At 40.3% G+C, this 14,171-nt stretch overlaps 1 protein-coding gene and 1 non-coding gene across 2 annotated transcripts; both read left to right on the top strand.

The window, feature by feature from the left end:
• The first annotated feature begins 571 nt into the window (after positions 1 to 571).
• On the top strand, positions 572 to 12,673 carry LOC131359385 (uncharacterized). The gene is made up of 7 exons (XM_058399246.1): positions 572 to 613; positions 1,256 to 1,262; positions 11,468 to 11,517; positions 11,618 to 11,683; positions 11,814 to 11,894; positions 11,983 to 12,075; positions 12,190 to 12,673. The coding sequence occupies exons 1-7, from the start codon at positions 572 to 574 to the stop codon at positions 12,520 to 12,522; spliced, it is 672 nt and encodes a 223-aa protein (XP_058255229.1). The 3' UTR covers positions 12,523 to 12,673.
• On the top strand, positions 7,649 to 7,737 carry trnay-gua (transfer RNA tyrosine (anticodon GUA)). The gene is given in 2 exon segments: positions 7,649 to 7,685; positions 7,702 to 7,737. It is a non-coding gene; the product is annotated as a tRNA-Tyr (tRNA).
• Positions 12,674 to 14,171: the final 1,498 nt, after the last annotated feature.

Here is a 14,171-nt window from a genome sequence, read left to right as displayed (position 1 = left end):
ATGGAAAGAGGACATGCACTTTAGAAGCTTCAAACACCACCTTTACAGATCCTTGTGCTGAAACTGCTAAATACCTCACTGTCTCCTACATCTTGTGGGAGTAATTTTTGACTGGTTTAGAGTGTTCAAAGTGGTTTGGAGTGTTTAAAGTGTATTTGAATGGTTTAGAGTGTTTAAGGTGTATATGAATGTATTCTTGTTTGGATATGTATAAAACAATTAGAATCAGAGGACAGCATGATTGGGTTGTCAGGCACCACCTCAATTTATTGATCACCTCTATTTACAGGTTTAATAATGTAGGGTTTAACACAAACGTGCAGGATGAGGGGTTTGGGCAATGCTTGTTAACTCTGGGCTGAGATTACATAGCTGGTATGGAATGAGAAACAGTGAGGGTAACATCAGTTTGGTAGGCCTTTTCAGTGGTAGACGAAACTTGGAGCTGTGCCCAGGGTCATCGTGCCCCGCTATATGGCTGAGAGTACGTGAGAGAAAACGCAATTAAAACTGCAGGCTAGTGCAAATGTAAAGAAAAATAGAGCAATGAATTAAACTGAAGCAATCATAGATGGAGCAGAGGCCCCGAAACTCAACCATGCTGTCTTCAGAGGTCAGAGTGAACTGCTAAATGAAAAAAGCCAGAAAGTGCCACTGATAAGAGCACAGATGCCCATTATTTTTTATATGACTGATCTCAAAAGTCCAATTATAATGGAATGTGAAAGAGTTAAAAATTAAAGATATAATGGTGTCCAAAAAGAACCCGATATTCCAAAAAAGAAAATAGGTGGGACTTTCTCAGTGAAGAGGGTTTGGATTGAATATTATGAAAAGATAAGAGAAAAGAATAAAAAGGCTATGTTTTGTGATGATTATTTCAGAGGTTGTTGGGATGTTCATTCATGAGCAGCTCAGTTCTTGTAAGCAGCGCTGATTGCAAATAAAACCTTGTATCTGCATTCATCCAGTCTGCATGATTCGTCTTCTTTAGTTAGAGTCTTGCTTGACTGAGCTGTCGGGTCAATGTGGAGTTTGGAGTCAGATAATAGCGAAGTATTAATGGAGTAGTGTTAAGTAGTACATTATAGTATGGGACAAAAAATATGGGGTATGGGGTAAAAATATTTTCCACATTGTTTTGGTGACCCCGACGTGATAGAATATACGCGATTGGAACAAAGCACAACGGAGCCCCGGACCTGGGACCTGCAGTTGCAGCTGCCACCCACAGACCAGACACTTGGCCATCTAGGACAAAGGTAAGGCAGAAGCCTGTTTAATGGAAATTCTGCATTAGTTGTGTGTGGTCTGGGGAGGTGGAGGCGCCCGTTCCGAGGACGGATCAGCTCTGTTTTGTCTTGATAGAGTAATCGTAAGTTAAAGTTACATAAAATCATATGATAAAATTGCATGATTAATGCATGATAAAGACTGGATGGTGTCAGATGTGTGAATGAACTAAAAAACGTCCCTGCAGGGTTCAGTATGATCGAAAGTCCTGGTGGGTTCCAGGTGGTATGAAAGTTCTGTGAAAAAGACCTTGTTTGGAAGCAAACAGAGTGTTCAGTAGCAGAAATTAAATTCTGTGAACAAGAACACTGTCAATGGGAGAAAATCAAGAGTCAAGTAACAGGTGTAACAAGTAAAAATTCCTGGATCCCGGGTGATACAGTGAAAGGAATAAAGAGAAATACAGAGAAATAAAGAGAATAAAGAGAAATACAGAGAAATACAGAGAAATAAAGGGAATAAAGAGAAATACAGAGAAGTAAGACGTAAAATTCCCGGGTCCAGGTGATAGTGATGAAAGAGAAAAGAAACAAAGAGAAAAAGTGCTGAGTAGAAATTCCCGGGTCCAGGTGATAGTGAAGAGAGAAAAAATAAAGACAAAAAACAGAAGTAAAAAAAAAAGGGGGCCCCGTTGTAAATAAGGTGTGTTTGTCTTTGTTGTTGTTGTGGTGTATCTGAGAACTTCTGTGTGGCTTTGAATCTGGGTGATGGTATTGTATGGCTAGTTGTGTACACGCTTGACTTTGTTATTCTCGGATGCTGAGAAAATCACTGTGTAACGGTGAAGTGTGATCTGAATCTGGGGGTGATATTTTGCTGATTGTGCTGCATTTGAAATGAAGCTGGATTGAAGTAGTGATTGCACTGGTAATTCTTGCGTTGTGTAAATACATTGTGGGGTATGGAGTGTATACAGGTTGAATTTGAAATGTATATTTTGGAGATATATCGTAGAGGTAATGAAGAAAAGCTGAAGGTGTTATTGGAATGGTTCCGATTTAAAATGAAGTTAAATATTGTGTTGAAACGACCACTCACAGGTGGAAGGTAAAAGACGATAAATAGACGACGGTACTAGGGCATGAGCTTATGGCGACATGTTTATAGTGAACTCTGACAAGAAGCGGCTTTGCATTTACGCCCACCCTTATAAGAAATCATGCTCTGTCAGAGCTCATTGACCGCAGTGAAAGAAAACAATATTTTCTGAAAAGACCCTAAACTTTAGCTATAACTTTATATAAACTTAAAGAAGCTAAACTTCTCATAGTCAAATGTCCGGCACACAAAACAGACGGCTCGTTCGTAACTAGTGGTAACACTGCAGCGGATGAGGCAGCCAAGTTAGCAGCTTTAGGCCAAACATTTTGCTAGTCATGGACTCTGAGGATGATACCGCCCCGGAAGCGGATTTGACCTCGTTAGTGGCGGCGCAAAATTCGGAGCGGTTAAAAATGCTGCTTATGTGTGCTATTACTTTTCATGCTGATAAGTATTATAGTTTTTATATGGATTTTTAAATGTATTTTTCACAGACTTCAGACTGCTAGTGTGTGTGTGTGTGTGTGTGTGTGTGACGTCAACTAGAGTGAGGGATGAGGGTTTTTTTTGGTTATCTGTAGATATGTAAAACATTACTCCACTGATCTCAGTAGTATTATAAGCTGCAGTTTAGCTTCTTGGTAGAAGCCGTAAACATTCCTCTGTAGATGCTGTAAACAAGCATGTAAAACATTACTCCACTGATCTCAATAGTGTTATAAGTTACAGTTTAGCTTATTTGGTAGACCGCCTGATAATACGATAATAGACATATTTGAACTGTGACTTTAGTTTGTATATTATTTGAGAATGTCTTGCAATAGTTTAAGCATATTTAGCGTGTATATCGTATATTGTGTATTTGATGGTGGCTAGTGGTAGTGCATGTAAAGTATTAGTACCACTGATCTCAATGACTTTACAAGTGGCAGTTTAGCTTATTTGGTAGAGCGTCCGCCTCACATGCTGGAGACCTGGGTTCGAGACCTGCTCGGAGTTGTACTTATATATTATTTCAAGTTCTCGCAACAGTTTATATATTTATATATATATACAGTGAAACCTTGACTTACGAGTGACTCAACTTACGAGTTTTCCGAGATACGAGCCGTCACTCGCTCAATTTTTTGCTTTAAGATATGAGCCGAGATCTGAGTTACGAGCGAGCGAGCTTACGCAATTAATTGTAGCATTAAGTGTGTAGCGAGTAAGTTAACTTAAGTGATAGAGCACGAAATGAAAAACGCCACCCACCTCCTCCAATCTCCTCCACCTCCACCATCATCTTCGTCTGATCTTCAACGTAAATACACTTAATAAAACCAGTTTATTTCTTTACATTCTCTTTTATTATGTATTATTATTGTTTTATACATTATTTGTTATTTATAAAGTACATTTTTCTTATTTAAAAAACACGTAACAAAAAAATTGGTGTGAAAAAAAAATATTGGTTTATTTTATATGGATTTTAAATGTATTTTTCAAGGACTTCAGACCGCTACCGTGTGTGTGTGTGTGTGTGTGTGTGTGTGTGTGACATCAGCTAGAGTGAGGGAAGAGGTGTTTTTTAAGGACACATCATCTTTAAACTGTTCCTACAGCTTGAATTCTTACTCTACAGCCACATAAACTACCTTAAACTTTTTAAACTGTGACTTTAGCTTTTAAATATTATTTGAGCATGTCTTGCAATAGTTTAAGCAACATATTCGCAATCACACTCGCATTTTCTCCTGGAAATGCAACATTGCAACATTGCTTACGCAATCACACTCTTGTTATCGTCACTATTTTTTATTATTATTATTATTATTATTATTATTATTATTATTATTATTCCGGTTCCTGGACTCGCTACTAGTCCTAAATAGTAATAGCTAAAATTATGGTTCCATCGCTAAAATGTTGGTTATGTTCTGCTTAAGTGCGCTATTACTTTTCATGCTGATAAGTATTGTAGTTTATTTTATATTAATTTGTACATGCATTTTTCACAGACTTCACTTCCTGGTTTCTGTACAGTTCGGTCTTTCTCTGAGATTTTCAGTAGGTGCTGTAAACGAGCATCTGTAGATGTCGTAAACAAGCACGTAAAAGGTTACTAGTCCTAAACGGTAATGGCTAGAAACATGGTTCCAACGCTACAGTGCTGCTTATGTGTGCTATTACTTTGCATGCTGATAAGTATTATAGTTTTTTATATGGATTTGTAAATGTATTATTCCCGGACTTCAGACCGCTGCTGTGTGTGTGTGTGTGTGTGTGTGTGTGTGTGTGTGTGTGTGTGTGTGACACGTCAGCTAGAGTGAGGGATGAGGGTTTTTTTTTGGTTATCTGTAGATATGTAAAACATTACTCCACTGATCTCAATAGTGTTATAAGTTACAGTTTAGCTTATTTGGTAGACCGCCTGATAATACGATAATAGACATATTTTAACTGTGACTTTAGTTTGTATATATTATTTGAGAATGTCTTGCAATAGTTTAAGCATATTTAGCGTGTATATCGTATATTGTGTACTTGATGGTGGCTAGTGGTAATGCATGTAAAGTATTAGTATCTCAATGATGTTATGGGTTGCAGTTTAGCTTATTTGGTAGAGCGTCCGCCTCCGGGTTGCATCGCTTGTGGCACTTTGTTAATGCGCCCGCCTCCCATGCTGGAGACCCGTGTAAAATATTGTAAAATATTAGTACCACTGATATCAATAACATTACAAGCTGCAGTTTAGCTTATTTGGTAGAGCGCCCGCCTCCCATGCTGGAGACCCGGTCGGAGTGGTATTTATATATTATTTGAGAATGTTTTGCAATAGTTTGAGCAACATATCGCTTAAACGGTAATAGCTAGAAACATGCTTCCAATGCTAAAATGCTGCTTAGGTATGCTATTACTTTTCATGCTGATACGTATTATAGTTTATTTTATATTAATTTTTAAATGCAATACGTACTTCAGACCGCTACTGTGTGTGTGTGTGTGTGTGTGTGTGTGAGAGAGAGAGAGAGAGAGTGAGGGAAGAGTTTTTTTTTTTTTTTTAAAGGACGCATCTTCTTTAAACTGTTCCCAGCGCACACACTAGTTTAGATTTCATATTTTAACTGTGACTTTAGTTTGTATATATTATTTGAGAATGTATTGCAATAGTTTAAGCATGTATAGCTTTTATATTTGTAACGGAGAGTAGTGCTACGTGCTGTGATGTAAACCTCATCTTAATAAGTTTACTTGCCAACGAAAGCTTTTATTGCTTGTGGTACATTGTTAGTGCGCCCGCCTCCCATGCGCGAGACCCAGGTCGAGACACGCTCAGAGTTGTATTTATATATTATTTCAGAATTTCTTGCAATAGTTTAAGCAACATATCGCGTAAACGGTAATAGCAAGAAAAATGTTTCCAACGCTAAAATGCTGCTTATGTGTGCTATTACTTTTCAACCGCCTGTGCCACGTCAACCACGTGCATACATTAGGTGAAGGCCGACACTTGCAGAAAGTGTGGTTGTTCTAGGACATCAGCAACTGGACATAGCCAAGACAAGGCCAGAATTTATTGTCCAGTAACAGAGATGATGACAGAACAGCAGTTGCTCAAAAAAATAAAGAAAATATAGATATGTTGCATATAGCACTTGTATTCTTACAAAGTTACATGTATTTTATATTTAAATATTTGATGTTTAAATAGTATTTTTCTGTTTTGTTTATAGTTTAATATATTGCTATTTTATAATGTGTCACTTGTATTTATTATTAGGGTACATGTATTAAATAATGTATTATTTGAATTGTATTTGCACATTATTCAACTGCTGCTATACGTACTGTATTGTCTCTTTGCACTGTCTTTTGTCTTGCACTGTTTGCACCAAGTTACACACGATGTACTTTATGAAGCTAGGACAGCTTACTTTCCGTCCTTAGCTCTGTGTTTTGTAATTATGTTATGTTGTTTATGTAGCACCAGGGTCCTGGAGAAACATGGTCTCATTTCACTGTGTACTGCATCAGCTATATGTGGTCAAAAGGACAATAAAAGATTCTTGACCTGACTTGAATGTATTCTTTGTTTTATCATTATAAGTTTATTTAGGTGTGTGCTTCAACATATATATTTAATAATATAAATATTGGTAGGTTTTTGTTTTAATTAAAAAAATTACAAAACAGGTGCATATAAATCACATGTGGCACTCTGTCTCTCCTTTGCTTTCTTTCTTTTCTTCTCTCTTCTCTCTTTTCTTCCTTCCCCTCCTTCCCCATTTTTTTCCTTTCTTCCCCACCCGAAGCAGACTATTGAACTTTGGCTCAGCTGGTAGAGCGGTGGACTGTAGGTGCTTACAAATGAACATCCTTAGGTTGCCGTTTCAAATCCGGCTCGAAGGATGGCGTTTACCAGCCTCCAGAAAGCACGTCGTTTGTGTGCTGCCGCTAGCTCTGGCCGGGCGCAAAAAAGAGCTTGCTTCTCTGACCAGGAATCAAACCAGGGCTGCCGAGGCAAGAGCGCCGAATTCTAGCCATTAGACCACCAGGGAGACACAGACAGGTTTGTGGGCCTCGTGCGGCTGGGCGCAGCACCTAGGATTGGCCTCTAGTGCCGATTTACCGCAATTCCGGATGAGTTACACCTGAGGAAACAGCAGTTTAAACAAATTCGCTTTAAGATCAACAGAATGTCTGCACAGACTGTCTCAAAAGACTTAAAAGAGGTCCCACCTCTCAGCTGCAGGGTCACCAGTTTGCAGTCTGTCCAGAGTCCCCGTGTGTGTACACCCGGTGTTCTCCGGTTTCCTCTCACCTCCAAAAGACACGCCAGTAGGTGGATCGGCTGAAACAAATTGCTATTAGGTATGAGCGAGTGCGTGAATGTGTTTGCACAGTGCCCTGTGATGAGCTGGCAAGCCATGCAGGGTGTACTGCTCACCGATCAGGTCTAGACAAGAACAGGTATGTCTGTCCTATGGAAAAGCTTTGACATGCAGCGATGCACACAAACGTTCACATCTGACCGTTTTGGCCCATCGCTTTTGAGGTGCCTGGTGGACAGAGTGAAACCCTGCGCATTACGTCCTCTCTATTTACTTAGTTTAAGTCAACGCACCGGCGAGGACACCCACACGTAGAAACCCGAGATTGCAAACGAGATTGTAACGGTGAAGAAGGGTCCAACATCGACAAGAAAGTTTATAGGCCCCAGTAAATCTGGCCTAGGGCCCCTGAAACCGCTGCGCTACGTGGCTCGTAACAGACAAAAATCACCAGGGGTCCCGTTTGCCAGGTTGTTGCCCAAAGGTGGCCCTGAGCCCTCCCTTCGATAGCTCAGCTGGTAGAGCGGAGGACTGTAGGTGCTTACAAATAGACATCCTTAGGTCGCCGGTTCAAATCCGGCTCGAAGGACGGCTTTTACCAGCCTCCGGGAAGCGCGCCGTTTGAGTGCATCTTCCTCTTGCAGCCGCTAGCTCTGGCCGGGCACGAAAAAGAGCTCGCTTCCCTGACCGGGAATCGAACCCGGGCCGCGGCGGTGAGAGCACTGAATCCTAGCCGCTAGACCTCTAGGGAGACGCAGACAGGTATCTGGGGCTCGTGCGGCTGGGTGCAGCACCCAGGATTGGCCTCTAGTGCCGATTTACGGCAATTCCGGATGAGTTACACCTGAGGAAACAGCAGTTTAAACAAATTCGCTTTAAGATCAACAGAATGTCTGCACAGACTGTCTCAAAAGACTTAAAAGAGGTCCCACCTCTCAGCTGCAGGGTCACAAGTTTGCAGTCTGTCCGGAGTCCCCGTGTGTGTACACCCGGTGTTCTCCGGTTTCCTCTCACCTCCAAAAGACACGCCAGTAGGTGGATCGGCTGAAACAAATTGCTATTAGGTATGAGCGAGTGCGTGAATGTGTTTGCACAGTGATGAGCTGGCAAGCCATGCAGGGTGTACTGCTCACCGATCAGGTCTAGACAAGAACAGGTATTTCTGTCCTATGGAAAAGCTTTGACGTGCAGCGAAGCACACAAACGTTCACATCTGAAGGTTTTGGCCCATCGCTTTTGAGGCGCCTGGTGGACAGCGTGAAACCCGCATTAGATAGATAGATAGATAGATAGATAGATAGATAGATAGATAGATAGATAGATAGATAGATAGATAGATAGATAGATAGATAGATAGATTCAACTTCATTGTCATTGCAGAGTGCAGGTACATAGCAATGAAATGCTGTTTAGCATCTACCAGAAGTGCAAATAGTAGAAATTCTGCCAATGAACAGGTGCAGATAAATATGTAAATATGTACATCGATAAATAAGGCTATGTCAGAGTGCGCATAGAGAAGTATGTGCAAGTAATATTTACAGTAGATAAAGTGACAGGTGTAATTATAATTGTGCTAAAAATGTGTGCATTATGTAAAATGTATGTACAACAGTAACAGATAATATACATATATTATATAGTATGTATAAATATAGTATATGTAAATGTATATAAATAGATAGACAAATAGATAATACTAGGTGTAATCTATGAAATGGACAATATGTACAATAATTATATTACACACTGAGAAAAAATTATATTATAACAGAATGTACAACAGAATGTTTAACAGTGAAAAATATTATATTAACAGAATGTACAGAGTGGAGCAGAACTGTAAAGTGGTAAGTGTAGAAAGACATGAGTGTCCTAGCGGTGTAGTGTAGAGTTCAGTAGATTTATGGTTGAAGGAAAAAAACTGGCCCTAAACCTACTGGTTCTGGTGAGGATGGACCTGTATCTCCTCCTGGATGGAAGGTTGAACAGTTTGTGACTCGGGTGGGAGGAGTCTTTGATTATTTTGTGTGCTCTGTGTAGACATCTACTGTGGTGAAGAGACCCAATGGCAGGTAGTTGGGTGCCGATGATGCATTGGGCGGTTTTCACAACCCTTTGCAGAGATTTTTTTTCACACATCGTGGAGCTGCCATGCCACACTGTGATGCAGCTCGTCAAGATGCTCTCAATGATGCAGCGGTAAAAGTTGGTCAGGATCTTGGGGGATAGGTGAACTTTCTTCAGTCTCCTTAGGAAGTAAAGATGCTGTTGTGCCTTCCGAAACAGAGTTGAGGTGTTCAGATGCCAGGACAGATCCTCAGAGATGTGGACACCCAGGAACTTAAAGCTGGAGACACGCTCTACTTCAGACCCGTTGATGTAAATAGGGGAGTGTCTGCTGCTGTTAGATTTCCAGAAGGTCTGGAGAAAGTGCAGGCCACTTCATTTGAGGTACCCCAGCCTCCAGCAGCTGTTCCCTAATGATGCGACCTCGATGAGCTGTAGGATTGTCGTCCATGATGAAGAAATTAGGCCTGTATTGTTCATGCAGGGGCACAATGACTGGATTAATGATGTTATTCAGATAGTATTGGCTTGTCACTGTACCATTCACAAGATGTAGGGAGGTTCTGTATTGAGTAGACACACCTGCCCAGACTGTAACACCACCACAGCAGTGGCTGATGCATAGCGCTCTCCTTGACGTCTCCAACATCGTTGGCAGCCATCATTTCTGCTCAATGTGAATTGACTTTCATCAGAGAACAGCACTGAGGTCCACTGGTCCCTTGTCCAGCGTAAATGCTCCCTGGCCCGATGCCTGTGCCTGGTGGTGTGGTCAGGTACCCTTGCAGGTCGTCTAGCATGCAGACCACATTGATGTAAACGGTTTCAAATGGTCTGACATGACACTTGGGTGCCTCTTACCTCCCTTAAATGTGCCTGGAGTTGAGTGGCATTCATCATCCGGTTCCGCAGGGCACTGTTCACAATGAAGCGGTCATCAACGTGGGATGTGGACAAAGGACGTCCACTTCTATGCCTTTCTGTGTTTCTTCCAGTCTCTCTGTATCTCTGTTGCAACCTGCTGATGACACTCTGTGACACTCTAAGCTCAGTGGCCACTTCCCTCTGAGAACATCCTGTTTGAAGCCTCGCAATGGCGAGGTACTGTTGGTCAATTGTTAGGTGTGGTCTTGGTCTCATGATGTCAAAATGTAAACAGCATGATGAAGAGGACTGTTTAAATACCAATTCTAATTGAACCAGAAAATGTATTGGTCAATTCAAGGATCAAACACCAGTTGTGAATTTTGCCGTTAAGCACCTTGTTAGAAAACAGCAAGTTATGCAAAAAGTACTGAAACACTGAACAGTTGGACATGTGCATTCAAAAGTGTAGAGAAGGTCAAATTAAGTTCACCTGTAAAGGTTATAGTGCATTTTAGGTGCATCCTGAAATTTCACCCGAAAGCCGAATATCCTTAACTTTTTTTAAAATTTATATTATTAAATCTATATTTAATAATATAACTATTGATAGTTTTTCGTTTATAGATTTCTATACTTTGTTAGTATTTTATAATAATTTATCACTTATGTATATTGTTATGGTGTGTGTCTTGGGCTGTATTATTCTTATCTTTGAAAAAAAAAGACAATATTTCTAACAGTAGGTCGTACTGAGAAGCCATATTTTGCAGATAATTAAATAATCGAAGTCAACTAACTACACAGGACTTAGAACTTGACTCATTTTGATAGCAGGACTGTTTCTGTAGACTAACAGTTGCCATTTCAAAACAGAATGCAATATTTAATCCTTGTCTGAGGTGGGATTCGAGCCGGGTCGCTGTGGATGGGAGGGGGACTTGAATTTTTACTGATTTGTTTGTAAAAAAGCACATTTTTAAATAAAAATTTACAAAACAGGCGTATATAAATCACACGTGGCATTCTGTCTCTCTTTTGTTTTCTTCCTCTTTCTTTTCTTCTCTTTTTTTCTCTTTTTCTCTCTTTCCCCTTCTTCCCCATTTTTTTCCTTTCTTCCCCACCCGAAACAGACTATTGTTCCCCAGCTTCAAGCTACTAATGCTACAATTAGTCTGTTTCTTCACAAATTAACTAGCTAACTAACTCACTAAGGTTTAAGCATTAGAAAGAAAGGAGAGGAAAACTTACAAGGTCTCTCTCTCTTTCTCTCTCTCTCTCTCGCTCTCTTTCTCTCTACCTATCTACTAATTAATAAACTTGGCCATTTTAATGTTGTAAAATATTAATTGTAATTGAACTTACATGAAACTCATTTATTGCAGAACCTGTGGATTTGCAGGGAGAATCATCAGATACTCCCTCAGTCCTCCAGGTAGGTGTCAGTAAAATATTTCAACTACATTTGAAACGTGTAGGCTGCTTTTGTCTAAGGGTGTGTGTGTGTGTGTGTGTGTGTGTGTGTGCGCGTTAAGGTTGTTGAGCCAATCCTGCCGCTGCTGCCCACAGAAACTCACCCCACATCTTCAGCTGTTGTTCTGGTAACCAAACCTGTCATTTATTTACTAAATCTGATCGCTCGGTTTTACAAGTGACAGAATGTTTGAAAGTGTTAGTGTGAAACTGCTATGATAAAAAGCACTAATGATCTTCATGTTCTACTTTTCACAGCCCCTCAGTGCTGGTGAGCTGAACAGCACCTGCTGTAATGTTGACTACAACACTGCAGACTCTTCCATCTCCCAGTCTGGGGTATTGTACAGTGCTGTAGCTGAGATACAAACACACACACATCCTTCTTTACAAGTTCTAATGTTTAGTTTTGTTTCTTTATTTCTAGCAAGTGGACCTTAGGAGAGACATCCTCAGGTTTATAAGGAGTCCAGAGAGTCGTCTCTGCTGGCATGAAACTGCACACTGCTGGACGCTCGAGGTAATCACAGTATTTCTTACTCTCATGAAGAGGTTCCACTTTAACGATTATTAAAAGAGAACTTAAATGAAATGCGGTTGTAGATCTTGAGTTTCATCTAATTGTCGTTTGCAGGGATTCCCTTACCATAACAACTGTGAGGACGGTTTCCCTGGCATTCAGGTAAGGGGTTCAGGTAAGGGGCAGTTACTAATTGTGTTTGTGTGTTTTAAGGTCGTTGAGCCAAACCTTCAGCTGCTGCCAAAAGAACATGACCAGGAATCTTCACCCATCCTTCTGGTAACCAAACCTTTCATTTATTTACTAAAGCTGATCACTGGATTTCACAGGGTTGTTTTGATTGTAAAGAAAGCGAGAGAATGTTACTTGTGTTATTATAAAATCGCTGTGATAGGAAGCAGTTATGTTCATCATGCTCTTCATTTCACAGAGGCTCGATGCTGGTGAGCTGATCAGCGCCTGGCAAAATATCCAGTTCCTCTCTGCACGCACCTTTACCTTCCTGTCTGGGGTATTCTACAGTGCTACAGCTGAGATACAAGCACACACATCCTTCTTTACAAGTTCTAATGTTTAGTTTGGTTTCTCTATTTCTAGGCAGTGGACGTTATGGGATACTTCCTCGGGATGATAAGGGGTCCTGAGAGTCGTTTTTGCTGGTTTAAAACCACCAAGACGCGCTACTTCGACCAGCTGGTAATCACCATCTTTGTTACTCTGATGAAGAGAATTGATATTAATGATTATTAGATGAACACTTTTGTGAAGTAGATCTTGAGTTTCAGCTAATTGTCATTTGCAGGGATTCCCTTATTGAACCACCATCGAGGACCAGTTCACTGCCATACAGGTGAGGGATTATCTTTTTTGGCATCACAAAACTTTTGTTAGTTGCAGTGACTAATTGTGTTCACTTCAAATTGTTCTCTTAAGGCTGAATATGGGAAGGTTACAGAGCTCATTTCAATTTCATGAAGTCTGTATTGTAGATAGTAACTCTTGAAATTTTCTAAACATATGGGTCTAGAGTGTTAATTTTTCTTTCTTTCTTTTTTAAATTTAACAGCGAACCTTGGTGTCCTGCACGTTCCTGCATGTGGCTAAAGATGGTCAGGTGAACATCTCCACCTGGGAGCAGGAGCAGGAGCAGGTTGACTCTCCCCACAGTGATTCAGAGGAACAGTACAACTCTGAGGTAATTCTGTGTTTCAGACCTGATGTGTATCTACATATGCTGCTATTCCCCTGAATGGGAGGCTGTAACATTTACTGTGTGAGTTTTAATGATTTATTGCTAATGTGTCTTTCACACATTAGCAATATGAGTGAGGAGAGCCTTAGCCAGGAGGAGATGGAGGTGCTCTTTAATTGGTACGATTATCTTCACAGTTTAATGGTATAAAGCTGTAATGTATGTTTAATACACTAAGCATGTAAATCTTTTGTTTCTTAGGGACCATCTTACAGAGAGAGGGGTAACTGATATGTGATCCATGAGGCGTTTGCTGTGAGTAAAACCTTTGTTTAGCTGCTGTTTTTACTCAGGTAAAGTCCACTCTGCTTTAATTTTCTATTGTGTGCTGTCTTATATTCAGATTCATCTTACCTGCATCGACAATCAGAACTTCTTGTTTGTTATGGGGAAGAAGATTGTGATGCGTCTGTCAGCAGTTAACAACCAGGTGACTTCAGAATGATGATAGACTGTTTCCTTGTGCAACATACTTTCAGTTACTGGGCTTGAAAATGTTGCAGTTGTTAAATAAATGTGGTAATGAGTAATTAAGGAATAATAATTAAAATAACAAGCATCAAAAGCTAATTTTATAACAATCACACCCTTAGGATAACCCTAGGGCTCTGGGATATGAAGTAGTTGGACATTTGGTCCATGTAATACATCATCTGTGTATCTTTAGTAAAGTACTGGACATGCTGAGGCTTACATACTGCTTCATTTTAGGGTTTAAAATGAGTTTCCACGTTGAAAACTATAGCCAAAGTGATTATTTTGTTTGTTTGTTTAACAGGATGCAGGTCGTGTACAGCTGGCCTACGAGGCTCTGATTCATTTCCTGAAGACTCCTTCTTATCAG

This window comes from Hemibagrus wyckioides, linkage group LG09 (genome assembly GCF_019097595.1).
Source record: "Hemibagrus wyckioides isolate EC202008001 linkage group LG09, SWU_Hwy_1.0, whole genome shotgun sequence".
NCBI classification, from domain to species: domain Eukaryota; kingdom Metazoa; phylum Chordata; class Actinopteri; order Siluriformes; family Bagridae; genus Hemibagrus; species Hemibagrus wyckioides.
Note: the sequence above shows the minus strand (reverse complement) of the source record. Positions and strands in the feature narration are given on the sequence as shown.

Bases quoted from the DNA above. Each gene is read 5' to 3' on its own strand.
- LOC131359385 (XM_058399246.1), top strand. From the start codon at position 572: ATGGAGCAGAGGCCCCGAAACTCAACCATGCTGTCTTCAGAG. The intron at 11,684-11,813 runs GTAACCAAACCT...TACTTTTCACAG, and splicing joins CATCTTCAGCTGTTGTTCTG to CCCCTCAGTGCTGGTGAGCT. The intron at 11,895-11,982 runs GTATTGTACAGT...CTTTATTTCTAG, and splicing joins CTTCCATCTCCCAGTCTGGG to CAAGTGGACCTTAGGAGAGA.